Below are 17078 nucleotides of genomic sequence, written 5' to 3'. Positions count from 1 at the left end.
ATTCCAGGTCAGGGCCGGGCGCGGTGGCTCACGCCTGTAATCCTAGCACTCTGGGAGGCCGAGGTGGGCGGATCGTTTGAGCTCAGGAGTTCGAGACCAGCCTGAGCAAGAGCGAGACCCCATCTCTACTAAAAATAGAAAGAAATTATATGGACAGCTAAAAATATATATAGAAAAAATTAGCTGGGCATGGTGGCACATGCCTGTAATCCCAGCTACTCGGGAGGCTGAGACAGGAGGATCCCTTGAGCTCAGGAGTTTGAGGTTGCTGTGAGCTAGGCTGACGCCACGGCACTCACTCTAGCCTGGGCAACAGAGTGAGACTCTGTCTCAAAAAACAAAAAAAAAAAAACAAAAAAAAAAATTCCAGGTCAAAAAAATTGGGGAGAAAAATATATAACAGAAAAGGATAAGTTTTTTGAAACTTGGTAATGGATTCCTGAGTATTTATTTATTATCCTACTTTTGTGTATGTTTGAAAATTCTCATAATAAAACGTTTTTAAAAGACAAATGAGTTTTTCTTAATTTTGTTGTTTTAGTGTTTTTCATATTTTTCTCACAGTAAAGAATATGGAATTATTTACTGACTAAGCTAGAAAGACACTTCTTCAGGTTACTATACAGGCCAAGAAATGAACAGGCCAGAGGAGTATGGAGGTTAAGAGGGCCAAGGACGGTGACAGTGAGGGCCCAGTGGCATCTGGAGAGCCAGCAGGCCTACAGTAGGGCAATGTGGAGGGTTACAGGCCAACCGGGGCCAGAGCATGCTAAGCCACCCTCCAGTCAGAAAATCCCTGCCCTAAAACAAGAGTTCCTATTATTACTCTAGTCCGTAAAATTACCCTCTTCTTCAATATTTGATAAATCAAGGACAAGAAAATAATATTTAAAATTTAGCTCAATCACCACTTACTAAAGATACTTAAAAAGTTCAATGGCAAGAAAGTTCAGGTAGTTAAATTCTTATTTAACTGTTTTTATGTAGCAATTCAAGAATTTCTCCTTCATGTAAATCAATGTTTAAATCCTTATCTAAATTACTAAAAATCCAAAAGTTAGAATATTGTGCTAGATTTCTGTCAAAATATAAATTGAATTTAAAGATATTATAATAACTACTATATAATATTAACTGTTGAGCTACTTAAAAAAGTACCATGTGAAAAATTGGTATTTTTAAAACAAATTCATATATATATTTTTGTATTCTCTAACCTGCTTTAGAACAAATTCACATGTTAAAGACTTATACTTACCAGTTATAACCAAGAGTAGAGTCATAAAAGTTTCTGCGCAGTCTGGAACTTTCATTTCATCCACATCAGTGATATCCTTATATTGGGATATCCAGGCAGCTTCTGATGAAAGCATTGAGTCCATTTTTTGAAGAGCAACTGATATGCAGAAAAAGGATTATGTTAATTAAATAGTTGTAATCATTCCTAATTCTTCAACTTATAGTTTTTTAGAAATGATGACTTTTTTATAAAAAAATAAACCCACAGGCCAGGCGCGGTGGCTCACACCTGTAATCCTATCACTATGGGAGGCCAAGGCAGAAGGACTGCTTGAGCTCAGGAGTTCGAGACCAGCCTAAGCAAAAGCTAGACACCAATTCTACTAAAAATAGAAAAAATTAGCCAGGCGTTGTGGTGTGCACCTGTAGTCCCAGCTACTTGGGAGGCTGAGGCAGGAGGATCACTTGAGCCCAGGAGTTTGAGGTTGCTGTGAGCTAGGCTAATGTCATGGCACTCTACTCAGGGCAACAGAGTGAGACTCTGTCTCGGGGAATGAATCAATGAATCAATGAATAAATAAATAAATAAATGCACAATCTCCCACTAGTTGCACTATATTTAATATGGTTTATTTTAGGGTTAAACAACATATTTCCTCTTTTCCCCCCACCCAAATCTTCAAAATAGTTATGCTGACTAGACAAGCTACATCCAAAAAGATTCTACCAAGAACAGAAATGCTATATAGTAAAATCTATAAAACAACTATACATCCTATTGGCTTGAATATTCTACTCTAAAAACATGCAGAGTATAATTCCAGGAAAACTGAAGTTTCATGTGAAGAAAGGAAAATAAGTAAACCCTAACCAAGAAAAGATTTAGATGGCTCTAGTTCCTACCCAGAATCAGAGAAGAAAAACACCAAAAATTCATAGACACAAAAACAGACATTTTTCCCTACCCTATGGCCACATTAGCACTTACATTTTCTCTCCACAGTCAACCATCTCTGAAAACAGGTTTCTTCTGATAGAATATGCATACAACTAGCAAAAGTGCCAGGATAGCCATGAACAGTATGTAGCTCCCTTTCAAATAAGAGCACTTCATCCACCAAATGACAGAAGAGGCTGTCGTCATACAGCAGACAAGGAATATCGGTAGCTAATTTCTCAAGAACCAGCATCATAAGGCCTCGAGAAAATTCAAGCTAAAAGAAATACATAAAGGTGAGGTAAATAAATAACAAGTTAATCATGTACACATACAACTCTAAAACTGAAACACTTAGGACTGAGTCTCTTACCCTTGCATTTACTGAAGAGGCTACTTTGTCTAATATTGGCTGAATCTTCTCATCCAGAAATTGTGTATGGTTCCCAATCCACATAAGTACTTGAGCCAAGTACCATTCGGGCTAAGGAAGGAGGTAAAATAGTTTCAATTCTTAACTCATTCCAAGTAGAAAGTTACAATTAAATAGGTCTACTTAATTATACACATACAACACTTACAAAAATTAGTTGAAATTCCTGCATGTAAGAGCACAATTTCTACTCTGAATTTTAAACTCCTGCAAGGTTTAAAAAAAAAATAAAAAATAAAAAAAAAATAAAACCCCTGCAAGGCTTAATAATCAAATGTGTCCCAATGTACTCCCAACAAATTCCAATAATGTGGTGTAAGTCAATAAGCTCATAAGTTTACAATGCCATACATATTCAAAACCTAGCAGTTTTGTAATATGTAAAATTATGAATATCACAAAGAACTGATGGCCTTTAAATTGTTCCTGTGCAATAGCATTCCAAAATAACATTTAAACATTTTCTTCTGCTTTTTCTTATCAAAAGGTAAACAAAAAAAATTGACTAGTCTACATTACAGAAAATACACATACCTTAAAACATGTGTAATTATAAAAAAGGAAACATAAGTATGCAGCATTTTAAATTGTCCCGAGATATGATTCTGCAAGCATTCCAAGTTTTGTGGGACAGGATTCAAAAACATTTACTGAATGGTAAATCTCTGTTGTGTGCTAGATACCGGGAATACAAAAATGTGTAAGGACAGCCTCTAATTTCAAGAGCTGCACTGTTTAGGCTTAACGACAGAATGTTACACTTTAAAAAGCAGTCAACATAATAACAATTTTCTTATCTCAAATTATTACTGCCTCTCTACAACTTTAGGTTTATTGCTTATTCTCACTTACTACTTACTAAGTGGTTCTACTGTTCTTTCTGCCAACATTCCATTGAAAAAAATGAGGAGATCTTTAATGTACAAAAGAACCAGAAATCCAATGCCACTGTGCTCCTTCCTGTGCAAATATGTAATAACTATTCCTCGATTCCTCTAAAGTTCTATGAAGCCTATAAATTCACTTATATATGACACATACAATACCTGGTGTAATCTGGCACTTAGTAACATTTAATTTAAAATACTTAGTGAACCCCTGCTATGTGTAGTGCATTAGATATAGCAAAACTCAAGGACAAACAAGGTGGTACCCACCCTCTAGCAATTTCCAAGATTATAATTCTCAAAAAATTCTATCAAATTTCACTTAAAACAAATGCCTATGAGTGTTTTTCAGGTCAAATTAAAGACAAATCTCAACAATATGCCCAATATACATTATCCCTCAATTGGTGATAATTTCCTCAAAGCCATTCTCATCATTGATTCCCATAATCTTATTGTTTTTTTTTTTTTTAGAGACAGAGTCTTGCTCTGTTGCCCAGGCTGGAGTGTAATGGTATGATCATAGCTCATAATAGCCTCCAGCTCAAGCCATCGTCCTGCCTCAGCTTCCCAAATAGCTAGGACTACAGGTGCACACCACCACATCCAGCTAATTTTTTATTTTTTGTAAAGACAGGTCTCACTATGTCGCCCAGGCTGATCTTGAACTCCTGGCCTCAAGTGATCCTCCCACCTCAGGTTCTCAAAGTGCTGGGATTATAGACCTGAGCCACCGAGCCCCATAATCTCTCTTGCACAGCAATAAATCATTTTAGCATCAGCATGTCTATTCAAAAGTTAATGCTCTACTATCTTTTGACTTTTATTTCTCTTCCTGATATATTTATAAATCTCAAGGAGCAATTTGTACAGTGAAACACATGTGAATCCCCTTGTAAAAACTGCCACAGCAAATGCTACAGCACAATTAAGGGCAAACTTGGAAAAACTGGTCAGGTGATGTACTAATGAGTAAACCAATTCCTACAACATATCAAGATAAGTCCCCAGTTATATCTCTAAAGGCCAGTGACAAAGCAGGAATTTAGCTCTTCAGAGAAAAAAACAGAAATGTGAATAAAGTCAGATTTTAACTTAAAACAGCAAAAATATAGAAATTTAAAATTTGCTATTAATAAAAAACAAGAATGAGAGTTGGCAAAGCACACACCTTGCTTATAACATTAGTCTGCCGGTTCCCTCTGAAATGGTATCTGAACCTCTTCTGAAGGGGAGTCAGCATAATCTGGATGGGCAGGATGACAGAAGGGGATGCAGGAAGAGAGTATTTTTCTGGGAGTTGTTTTGGCTCAGTAAGTAATTCATCTCTGACATAGTCAAGTCAAGGAAAAAGAGTCAAAAGCACACGTGTGGGTGTATATACACACAAATATATGTATGTATACACACAATACATTTTTCCAACAAATGTATCAGATACTAAGTTAATTCTAATACAAATATTAATAATATGTAATCTAACTTTATATTAAATATGAATTCAGTAAAAAAAAACACAAAAAGTGTTGTTAGAATTAATCCATCTTCCTAAAATAAAGAATAGTAATAAGAAAATCAATCCAAGTAACATTTGATTAAATTAACATTACATTACTAGGGGTTCCTCCCAACTGCCTATTTGTTCTATTGTCCCAAGAGACTTACATGTGATATGAACTTGGGTCAGTCGTGCATCTCAAAACTCTTCCTCACAGCCCTCCCAACCACACGCAATTCACTCCGCAACAGAACAATCAACCACTTAAGGGGCATTTACAGATCAAGCCCAAACCCAGGACTCTGGTTTGTCTTCTTGGCCACTTTCAAAAAGTTTTACTCTCTAGCCACACATCTACTCTAGAAAGAAGGAATTCTGGTAAGTTTTCATCTCCAAAAAAGATACGAGGTTTGTAGCTTCAGAAGCTGACAAAATAGTGTCTCCAGGTTACTATACATCTCAGGGGCACTGGCAGGTCGACTTAAGCCAACAGTTTGAGAGTGAGGGGGTGCAATGAATGGCCAATGAAGCTGTGCTAAAATTTCTTCAAAATCACTGTAACAGAAAAGTAACATACACATTTCAGTATAATATCACCAAATGGTCACCAAATATCCACCTGAAAGCAATTACCATAAAATATGGGTAAATTCCCTACCTTGTAAGCTTGTCCTTGAGAATTTTATGCCAGAATTTAACCGTGGCTCTCATGAAACCAAGAAGATGAGTACAGGATGATTCTTGAAGCTTGATGTCAAGTTCTGCCATAGACACTAGAGTAGAGGCTGCCTCTGGTACATTGTTGGTCATCAGATATTGCTGAATGTTATCACTGCAAAACAAAGCAAAGCAAATTTTAAGGACACTTTTTGTTCAGAATAACTTCAAATTCAGAAAATTGCTTCTTCATGTTAAAAGTTACATCCAAGGAAGAATAAAGCACCAGCCTGAGGTGGTTTTTTCACTTGATACCCAGAGCTCTCTGGAAGCCTGGAATCCTCAAACTCAACATCCTTCTCAGAGGAGCAGCCCACGTTCAGGACGCCTTCCTCCACCTTTCCTCTCCCTCTCCTCCCATCAGAACAGACTTGTCTATGTCACATTCCCTCGGGCAACACTCATTTCTGATAAATCTGCCTTTCACAGAAGTCTTCAGTATCTTAATCCAAGGAGATAACGTAGGTAGCATCTGGTAAGGTCAAGAATGATAATCTTCAATTTCTACCTACTTTGCCCAGAAGAATTTGATTTCCTACTTAAAAGAAATATAATTCCAAAGTAAGTGTTGCATTATGTTAAAATAAAGACTACCATGTTTAAGAAAAGTAAAAACGTTACAAAAGAATTTAAAATGTACAAGTAACCACAGAATATAAGAGTGTGGCTTTCTAGGGTGGAATGAAATAGATTTCCACGTAATACTAAAGCATGAATGACATTTAGACCATAGGAAAAGCCATTCAGAGTGATATTGCCGTACTGTAGTATTCAAGAAACAGAGCTAACATAAAGATGCTAATTCTAGCAAGAAGAAACTACTTTTTAAAACGAGAGAAAGTACTACAGGATAATAAACAGGCCATTAGAGGGAAATTTGGAAATGAGGAAAATCCCAGAAGCTCAAAAGAAAGCTAGAAATGGAGATGTTATCACAAAATACCTAAGGGAAAGAACACATTATTAAAGACAGAGAAATAACTGTGTTCTGCTTGATTATGAATTTGATTCCTATTTCTAATATGATTCCCTGGGCACATTTCTCTTTTAAACAATTGAGATATCAGAAAAGGTTATCAATAACCATAGCCCTATATTAGTTAATCTATTACTTTGACTACTATAAGAGTGAAGCTTATAAACAACTTATTTTACTTAATTATTCTATTAATATTGTCCTTTATTGGTATTTTCTTTCAGAGAGACAAGGAGAAATGAAATAAAATAAAGCAAGGTTTAAAATTCCTTCATTGTACATAATTTACCTAAATAAGAATGAGATGCTCTAAAAGCATAAGTCAGTTTCTGGAATCAGCTAAGCACAGTGGCTCACACCTATAAACCCAGCATTTGGGAGGCTGCGGCAAGAGGACTGCTTGAGGCCAGGAGTTTGTTTTTTTTTTTTTTTTTGAGACAGAGTCTCACTCTGTTGCCCGGGCTAGAGTGCCATGGCATCGGCCTAGCTCACAGCAACCTCAAACTTCTGGGCTCAAGCGATCCTCCTGCCTCAGCTTCCCAAGTAGCTGGGACTACAGGCATGTGCCACCATGCCCAGCTAATTTTTGTATATATTTTAGTTGTCCAGCTAATTTCTTTCTATTTTTTTAGTAGAGACGGGGTCTCGCTCTTGCTCAGGCTGGTCTCGAACTCCTGAGCTCAAAGGATTCTCCCGCCTCGGCCTCCCAGAGTGCTAGGATTACAGGCATGAGCCACCGCGCCCGGCCTAGGCCAAGAGTTTTTGAGACCAGCCTAGGCAATGTATTGAGACCCTGTCATTATAAAAAACAAAAATTTAAAAATTAGCTGGGCATGGTGGCACCTGGTTGTAGTCCCAGCTACTTGGGAGGCTTAGGCGGGAAGATTGCTTAAGCCCAGAAGTTTGAAATTGCAGTGAGCTCTGATAGTACCACTGCACTCCAGCTTGGGTGACATAGTGAGACCCTGTCAACCAATCAATCAATGGATAACTCCTCATATGCAAAACAAAGATTTCCATACTATACTGATATGTAAAAATTCGAGAAATACATGTACGACAAAGGGATACATAACATACCCAAAACATGCATAATATAACATTAAATATATTAACTGTAATACACTTGAAACAGGATACTAAGATGCTTGGATGATTTTCCTCCCTCAGGTTTTTCAGACAATATTAATGGTTGCTGACAGCTTTGCAGCAACAGTAGTTAAAACAATACAAGGATGCGACAGTACAATTTCAAGGGGCCGAGGACCATATCATAAAACCAAATAATCCGCCAATCTAGGTGGAAAGGTTACTTTAGCTTGTTTGAAAGGCAATACCAGAAACTTATGATCAACCACCACTGATATTTATTCAATTCAAAAAGACCCAGGGTAAAGTCCTACTGTTTTTTTTCCTACCCACAGGTAGCAGAATTCTGTTATTCACCTAAGAATACATACTGGGTAGCTCTTACTAGATGACTCCCACTGAAAAAAATTCAAATTATAAAGAAAGCAATCCACTTCATTAAGTGACCATCTCTAAAAATTAAATAAATAGGAATACCACACGGAGTGTTTGTTTTATTAACTTGGCATTATAAATAATAGTTCTTATCTTATGTTCAGAATATAAGACTTAACTTACTTAGATTACTTTCTTTCAAATGCAAATTAAGCTCCCAGGAAAAAAGTTTACATTCATTCACAAGGAAAAGAATCATTATCATAATGCTATTTTCTTAACAACTGCTAAAATTACATTATTATAATCTTTAATTAACTCAACTATTTAATGGCACACATGCACTAAGACAGAAGCCTCAAAGGAAAATAATAATTATGAGAACAAAGAAGCCCATTTTACCTTAGTTCTTCAATCTGTGAAATCCACTTAAGGTAAGCGAGATGCCGTTCAATCTCTTCAATTTGGTCAATCTTGGCCCCAAGCTCATCCATCCAGGGCTGTGCAGTCAGCAAGTGGCTGTTAATGGAGCTGAAGAGATGAGTTTCTTGCTCTAGAAACTGATTAAGGAATTGCTTTGATTCTTCTGCATTTTTTAAGGCACTCTGAATTCTTTTAGGGATTTCTGATGAAATTGTAAGTACCTGATCATACCAAAAAGAAAGAACAGCAGCAATCAGATAAAATTTTCATAACCTTTTTTATTAACTTTCTCTCTCTCTCTCTCTCTTTCTGAGACAATCTTGCTCTGTTGCCCCAGGTTGAGTATAGTGGCATCATCATAGCTCACTGCAACCTCAAACTCCTGGTTTCAGGTGATCCTCCTGCCTCAACCTCCTGAGTAATTGGGACTATAAGCCCGCACCTCCAAGACAGGCTAATTTTTTCTATTTTTGGTAGAGGGGGCTCTTGTTCTTGCTCAAACTGGTCTTGAACTCCTGGCCTTAAGCTATCCTCTCACCTCGGCATCCCCAAGTGCCAGGATTACAGGCATGAGACACCATACCCAGCCCACAAATGTGTGTTTTAAAGGAATGAACTAGGCTGGGCACAGTGGCTCATGTTAGTAATCCTAGCACTCTGGGATGCCAAGGCAGGAAGATTACTTGAGACCAGAAATTCGAGACTAGCCTGAGCAAGACCGAGATTCCATTTCTACAAAAAATAGAAAAATTAGCCAGATGTGGTAGGTGGCACATGGCTGTAGTCTGAGCTACTCGGGAGGCTGAGGCAGGAGGATTGCTTGAGTCCAAGAGTTTGAGGTTGCAGTGAGCTATGATGATGCCACTGCACTCTACCTGGGGTGACAGAGTGAGACTCTGCCTCAAAAAAAAAAGGGAGAGAGAGAGATCTGTATCTATAGGTATACAAAGGTAGGGAAACAAGTACTATTTAATGTATTATACATATAAATTACAAAAAATTTTTTTTTTTTTTTGAGACAGAGTTTCGCTCTGTTGCCCGGGCTAGAGTGAGTGCCGTGGCGTCAGTTTAGCTCACAGCAACCTCAAACTCCTGGGCTTAAGCGATCCTACTGCCTCAGCCTCCCGAGTAGCTGGGACTACAGGCATGCACCACCATGCCCGGCTAATTTTTTCTATATATATTTTTAGCTGTCCATATAATTTCTTTCTATTTTTAGTAGAGATGGGGTCTCGCTCTTGCTCAGGCTGGTCTCGAACTCCTGAGCTCAAACGATCCGCCCACCTCGGCCTCCCAGAGTGCTAGGATTACAGGCGTGAGCCACCGCGCCCGGCCAAATTACAAAAAATTAAACTAGGCATATGTGTTCATACATGCATAGAAAAAAATTTAACGATGTATCTATATTTTATATATATTTTCCTATTTACATATAATAAAATTTCTGTAAGGAATAAAAAAGAAAGATATTTGCTGTAGCAGTATGAAGAAAATGGAAGATTGGCAAACTACCATCAAATGCAAGAGAGAACGGGGGTCTAAACTAAGGGGGAGGTGGCAGGGGTGGGAAAGAGGGGATGGTCACCAGGGATACTGAGGAAGCAGAACGCAGATGACTTGGTGATGGGGTAGACAATGAGGAGGAACCTAGAACTCCTGGGTTTCAGGCCTGAGTGACAGGCAGATGGTGGTGACAATATTTAAGAAAGGGAATCCTTTTAAGAAAAGGACATGTACAGTACAGTTTTGGACATGCTGAATTTAAGGTTCAGTAAGGAATTTCAACAAAATTTTCTGTGGTCATTAGGGAAAGAAGCCTGATTACAGTGGGTCAGAGAGTGAATGGCTAATTAGAAAGTGGAGACAGAAAATAAAGATGACTTTTTGAAGAAGCCTAATAGTCAAAGGAAAGAACACCTACTAAAAGATGAGGGGAAGAATTTCTTGTGTGTCTAGGTCTTACAGAAAAGACTTGTGTATGTCCACATGCGGAGGGGACAGGACTGTTTGAGGTACACAGGGTAAAAGTCTAAGAGTAAAGCAAGTTCACTGAGAAGGCAGGTAAAGTCTGCCTTAGCTTGATCCTCCACTGAATGAAGAGGTAAGAACGACTACAAGTATGTTCGAGGAATGTGAGGTAGACTATTCAATAGATTCATGCTATTGAATTCATGCTAGGCCTCAATTTTTTTCTGTTTGGGAAAAAGAAAGGACAGAATGGCCAGGTAAGGTAGGTGTCCTGGGGAGAACATGGAAGAGCTGAAGAGAGCAATAGAGGAACTGACATTCCCACGCAAGGACTGCCAGTGGGGCCGAAGACTCAGCCATGGTGGCAGACCACGTGCCTGGGTTGGCACCAATCTATTCAGCTGTGTGATTTCCTCCAACTGGGCCCACAACCACCTCCCTGTAGGAGTGGAAAAGGCAGACAGACCCAGGCTAAACTTGGAGACTACTAGTAGGTATAGCGGAAAGACAAGAAGATGTGAAGGACTAAGGTGAGGGGGAAGGGAGAACATAAAATGACTGACAACCTGGGGATAACACACCCACATACCCACACAGTGTACTTAACCTAATTTCGTAGCTATGTGATAAAAATTTTTGACAAACACACTATTTCAAGTAAAGGGGCCCACTTATTTTTTTGTTTAAGATTATATTCATTGGGTTTCTTAAAGAATTAACTAAAATGTTCATTGTAAAAAGAAAACCTGAAAATACATGAAAATATTTAGAAAATAAATCACCTGTTGAACAACCATCTAGAAATAACTATTGTAATGTCATTTTTTTTCATGTTTCTTCCCTATAGGTGCATTTATAACAATTTGAAATTATGTCCAAACATTTTTGTATGCCATGAAATTATTTACCTGTAAAAGCACTTTAAAAGTCACTGTATGAAAAGCTACATGAAAAGTTAGCTCTTATGTTTTCAAGACATCAAGCCTATCAGTAGGAACTCTTTCACATAATTTGTAAAACAGGTCCTTAAAACCCATAAACAGTTTTAAATGATTAGACTATGTGTTACAATCTATACCTTTAAAATTCCATATACAGTAGTGACTATGTTCACATTATATTAATCATAATGAGTATAGTATTGATACTATTTCAATGAATTTCAATACTTGCCTGTTCTTCTAATTGCATTTTACTTTCTGTCATCTGTTCTATAAGTTTATCAAGTTTCTTTAAAGATTTAAGGTCATTTCCAACCTCCTTTTCTATGAATGCAGACACATAAGAAGGGAGATCACCATTATCTGTACCTTCCCTGACTTGTTCACTTCCAACAAGAACTGCAATACTTATGTCACCTACAACAAAAGAATAATGATTACTCCACACCACTAAGTACTATGGAGTTAAATGAAATATAAAAGATATACAAGGCAGTAATATCTACCTTCACAAGTTAACAAAGAACATACCATATGCACACACACATAAAATATTCAAATGAATAACTATAAAGCAACCCAACAACAAAGTACTATGAAATGCTTATGAGCTGAGGAAATTCAGAGTGAAGTAAAAACTCCTGACGTCTGACCTAGTAACCTCAGGTTGCAACAGATATTGGCATGACAATGCATAATATGAATACCATTGCAAAATTTGTAAGGAACCAGTTGGTATGGTCTAGAATAACACCAAAGGAAGATCCTTATTTTAAAATGTTAAAAAAAAAAGTAGTATTGAAATATATGAAAAAAAAATCTGAAAAGATGACCAATGAGTAAAATCTACTTCTTTTTTTTTTTTTTTTTTTTTTTGAGACAGAGTCTCACTTTGTTGCCCGGGCTAGAGTGAGTGCCATGGCGTCAGCCTAGCTCACAGCAACCTCAAACTCCTGGGCTCAAGCGATCCTACTGCCTCAGCCTCCCGAGTAGCTGGGACTACAGGCACGCGCCACCATGCCCGGCTAATTTTTTTCTATATATATTTTAGTTGGCCAGATAATTTCTTTCTATTTTTTTAGTAGAGACGGGGTCTCGCTCTTGCTCAGGCTGGTCTCGAACTCCTGACCTTGAGCGATCCACCCGCCTCGGCCTCCCAGAGTGCTAGGATTACAGGCGTGAGCCACCGCGCCCGGCCTAAAATCTACTTCTTAAAGAGTAAAAAAGTGCCTGTACTCCCAGCTACTCAGGAGGCTGAGGCAAGAGGATTGCTTGAACCCAGGAGTTTGAGGATATAGTGTGCTAGGGTCATGGCTGTGATTAGCCAGTGCACTCCAACCTGGGCAATATAGTGAGACCCTGACTCAAAAAAAATAAAGAGTAAAAACATTTTACAAGTTTCAAATGCTATTGTACAAAGATGTCTATGTCCAAAACAGAAAAAAAAGAGAGAGAGAGAAAACATAAATTACTAGGGAAAAAATCAAAATGACTGATGCAACCACTAAACTGTATAGACTAAAGTGAGATTCTTTCCATGGCAAATAAACCAGACTCGGTCCAATTCACACTGTACTTATTCAATGGGACAAAATCAGGTGATTTGGAACACTGAAGCCATTTCTTGAGAAGAGTGGTAACAGAGACAACATTTATTTAGGATTTACTAGAACAAAGCAAACAATGCCTAGTGAAAGCAGGAATACCATGTAGCTTTGCTTTCATTCCATTTAGTATGTGAAATTTCCCAGAGTCCACTTTTAATTGTATGCTTGAAAATTCATCATTTTACAAATCAATTTTTCACTCTGCAAGAGTCTATGCCTTCTTCTATTATCCAGGATGCTTACTAAGACATAATAATTTAACTTACCTCTAATTCCTTGGGGAGTGAAGCAAGATTCAAATATATACATAAAAATTTTTCAGCTTTTGTTTAAACAAAATACTTGAGCAAATTTCTAGTAAACACAATCCACTTCAAAGGCAATTAAATCATTTTTTACTTTCCTAAATTTGTGGACCAACAGCACGCTCCTCTTTTCCAAGTGTCTCTAGTCACACTTTGCTGATCATCTGTGCCAGGGTGGCTTTCTGTACTGTAACCTGCACCCCAGAGAAACCCAGAGGTTCCCCACACCTTCTTGGCGAAGAGGGGAGGAGTGACATGATCCACAGCTGGCTGCCATATCTTTCTCCTCCCATGCCACCCCCGCATACTGAGATAAACCGCTTGCCTTCCAAGTATCTGTTTGCATGCATAAGTTAGCCTCTTTTGATTATTCATGGTTTCCTTCTTCCTGGGCAAGTTTAGAAAACCTGAAGCTTGGTTCAAACTTAGTATAATGGTAGTTTATTTCACTGTGCAGCCATCAAAAATGCTCAAGTCTACTGAGTCCACAACTCGAATTATTCCACATCTAGAGACACACCTCCCTAGATTTGAGCATTTCCTAGAGATTAAAAAAATAAAAATGTGTGCATGAGGGATAAAGCTAGGGAAACAATGGGGAGCTTCCTGGGGAGCAACACTGAGTAGAATTCACCTCTGCTCTTCCTCAGAGCTGTCCCTTATAGAACATGGCTCTTTACCAAAAGGCAGTTTTAAGAAAACAGCAATGAGAGAAAGGCAAGAGGGTAAAATCAGCCACATTACAAAACAACTGTCACTTTGGATAAAATGAAAATATTAATATATAAATAAAGATATGCCTAGACGTAAATGCCAGATATTGTTAAATTATTTATGTAAAAATTAACAAAATATATACCAGTGTGTTTGGTACTGAGTTTGTTTCTTCCTCCAACTCCAAAAAACAAATTTTCCTTTGTTCTATTTCCTTTGTTCTATTATATGAATTAAAAGATTGTTCACATGCTATGAGAACCAGGAGCCCACTAATGAGTAGGAGAAGCAAAACTAACTTAAGACTGTGCCTCAATTTCCCAACTAGAAAATAAATTATAACATTTGCCCCAGCCTACGCTTAAAGGTTGTAAATGAGACTAAAATGTTTACTGACTCTTAATCCAAGACTCTTATTTTCTTGTCCTTCACATATAAACAGGATTGGCTGGTCTGCATCTAAACTTTATCAATTTAAACTGTATTAATTTAAACTTTATATTAATTATATTATTATTTATATTAATTATATTATTTAATGATAATTAATTATATTATATAATACTCATATATTAATATATAATAATCTTCTTATTTATTTATTTATTTATTTATTTTTTTGAGACAGAGTCTCACTCTGTTGCCCACGCTAGAGTGAGTGCCGTGGCGTCAGCCTAGCTCACAGCAACCTCAAACTCCTGAGCTCAAGCGATCCTCCTGTCTCAGCCTCCCGAGTAGCTGGGACTACAGGCATGCACCACCATGCCCGGCTAATTTTTTCTATATATATTTTTAGCTGTCCGTATAATTTCTTTCTATTTTTAGTAGAGATGGGGTCTCGCTCTTGCTCAGGCTGGTCTCGAACTCCTGAGCTCAAACGATCCGCCCACCTCGGCCTCCCAGAGTGCTAGGATTACAGGCGTGAGCCACCGCGCCCGGCCTGTAATAATCTTCTATGTACAGAACTCACAATGTCTTCTTTTTAAATTTAGCTTAAATAAATAAAACAAGTGATTTGTGTGGTATTATCTGCAAACAGAGGTAGGAAATGTCTTGTGAATGCTAAGGATGTTGCACCTTACAAAATAAAGTCTACCTTCACTTTTTTAAAAAAATTACACTCTTTACATGAAACCATTTAAATGCAGCAAAGTACTTTATTAGTCAATGATATTCTTCAAAATGACAATGGTGACTGGGGAAGTTTTCCTGTCTTTCCTTTTCTGTTTTTTGGAAAGAGCACTCCTAATTACAAACCAGTTGACTGAGCCACAGAAGGAAAGACAAGGACAAAGTCTTTGATATGACCATCTGCATCTATTATTTCATTAAAATGACAGCTCAGTAGGCATCAGACTTCCCAGGCATCTGAATGGAGCAAACGTGGAAAGATACAGGGCACTCTCAGATCCTTCAAGGAAAAGGAGCTGAGTTGTGGCAGCTATGAATGGCAAGTACTACGGATGGCTTAGAGCTTTCTTTTGAGGTAGATTCTGTCAGTAGCCAACACTAAGGTCAAGCCTTGCTCCTGAGGGCCGCATGGTAATGTGAGCACGCAGTCTCCCACCACCATTCATTCCTGTTTGCTATAGTCAAAAGAACCAAAAATCCCCCAATAGAAGAGCTATTGCATACTTTTCCCTTTGCTCTCTCAAAAAGTTTCACTTCAAAAGCCCCCAAATTGTCCTTGATTTCCAATAACCTGCCATTTTTAGCTCACTAAAGTAAAATGACAAATGTCCACATCCCTGACATATATTCCTGTCCTAGGTAGAAAATGGAGGTACTGACCTTTCACCCTTCCCTGTCCAGTACAAAAGATCCAGAACCCAAGGTATCCTTTGAGCTCTTCCCACAGCAACTTTTAATTCACTCAAGTTAAAAGCACAACTAAACAATTATCATTTGCCTCCTTTGAACTCACTTAAGGTGGTGAGTTCAAGGGTAATGATCTGTCCTAGATCATTAGCCCCTCGAAATTTCTCATGGGTAGTAAGTTGGTGATTCATTAAAATGACAGGGGGGCCCAAGTATTCTATGTCCTGTAAGATGGGCAGACCTCCAGTGAAAACAATTCAGTCCCTGCTCTAGGTAGGGGTCAGAAAGTGCTCCTCTCCAAAGCATCCCATATTTTACAACTTTAGAAAGACAAAAATATGTGTATAATGATAATCAGTACTACTACATAAACACATTGTATAGAAAAAGATAATTAATCTAAAAGATAAGCTAAAAACCCTTCTCTGCTGCAGATCTTGGAAGGTTGAGTTTGGGAAGGATGGCTGGGAAGAAAGAGGTAAGGTGTTCGGAGCCTACTTACTTTTCTCCTCGATGTTCTTCCTTTCATTACCACTTTGCGAGCAGCACTACAAGAACAGGTGTGACAATCACATTAAGATTGAAGTAGTATATGGAACTCATATGAGCCTTCCAAAGGGAGGACGAGACAGGTCCCAGACATCCTCCCCTGGGGCCTTCCTGAGTGGCCAGAGCCGTTTGAATTAGGGCCACCTCCCTGGTGCCACCACTGCCACCTTCCCAGGAGGTCTGTGTCGCCTCCCAAGGACCTGGTGCTGCCTTGCTAGGCCGCCAGGGCCACCCTTCCAGAGAGATGTCATCTCTCCGGGGCTGCCAGGGCCGCCTCACTGGGACTACCTCCTCTAGGAGGTATGCAAGGGACTCTACCCCGGGGCGCGGGAACCGGGAACCACCTTCACAAGCTTCCAAGGCCACGTCAGCAGGGCAATCTCCCCTGGGAGGTCTGTGCCACCTCACTGGGCCACCACTGTCCCATCCTGCCAGGGCCGCCTCACCGGAGTTGCCGGCGCGTCGCCGATCTCCCCGGCTGGTAGCATCCCGCCTCCGCGCGAGTCCTCGGCTCCATGCGCAGCCAGCGTGGCCTGCGGAGTCCGGCTCAGGCCAGCAACAGACAGTGGATCAGCCTTGGCGGCTGGAGGGCTGAGCGCCAC

General features: G+C 38.8%; 1 protein-coding gene across 5 annotated transcripts in view; it reads right to left on the bottom strand.

Annotated features, from left to right (window-relative positions):
- Positions 1–17078, bottom strand: part of RINT1 (RAD50 interactor 1) — a 27527-nt gene extending 10449 nt beyond the window's left edge. The window contains exons 1-10 of one of the 5 annotated variants that reach the window (XM_069462625.1): positions 16923–17078; positions 16430–16475; positions 11716–11900; positions 8554–8795; positions 5653–5826; positions 5400–5549; positions 4668–4824; positions 2550–2660; positions 2228–2453; positions 1259–1396 (exon numbers count right to left, since the gene is read on the bottom strand). In XM_069462625.1, the coding sequence (XP_069318726.1) occupies positions 1259–1396; positions 2228–2453; positions 2550–2660; positions 4668–4824; positions 5400–5549; positions 5653–5826; positions 8554–8795; positions 11716–11900; positions 16430–16475; positions 16923–16964 (1471 nt within the window). In that variant the 5' untranslated portion in view covers positions 16965–17078. The remainder of the gene's footprint in view (positions 1–1258; positions 1397–2227; positions 2454–2549; positions 2661–4667; positions 4825–5399; positions 5550–5652; positions 5827–8553; positions 8796–11715; positions 11901–16429; positions 16476–16922) is intronic. The other 4 variants (XM_069462627.1, XM_069462626.1, XM_069462628.1 and 1 more) reach the window with 4 other exon arrangements.

This window comes from Eulemur rufifrons, chromosome 29 (assembly GCF_041146395.1).
Source record: "Eulemur rufifrons isolate Redbay chromosome 29, OSU_ERuf_1, whole genome shotgun sequence".
Taxonomy (NCBI): domain Eukaryota; kingdom Metazoa; phylum Chordata; class Mammalia; order Primates; family Lemuridae; genus Eulemur; species Eulemur rufifrons.
The sequence above is the reverse complement of the archived record's forward strand: the minus strand, read 5'-3'. Positions and strand labels throughout refer to the sequence as shown.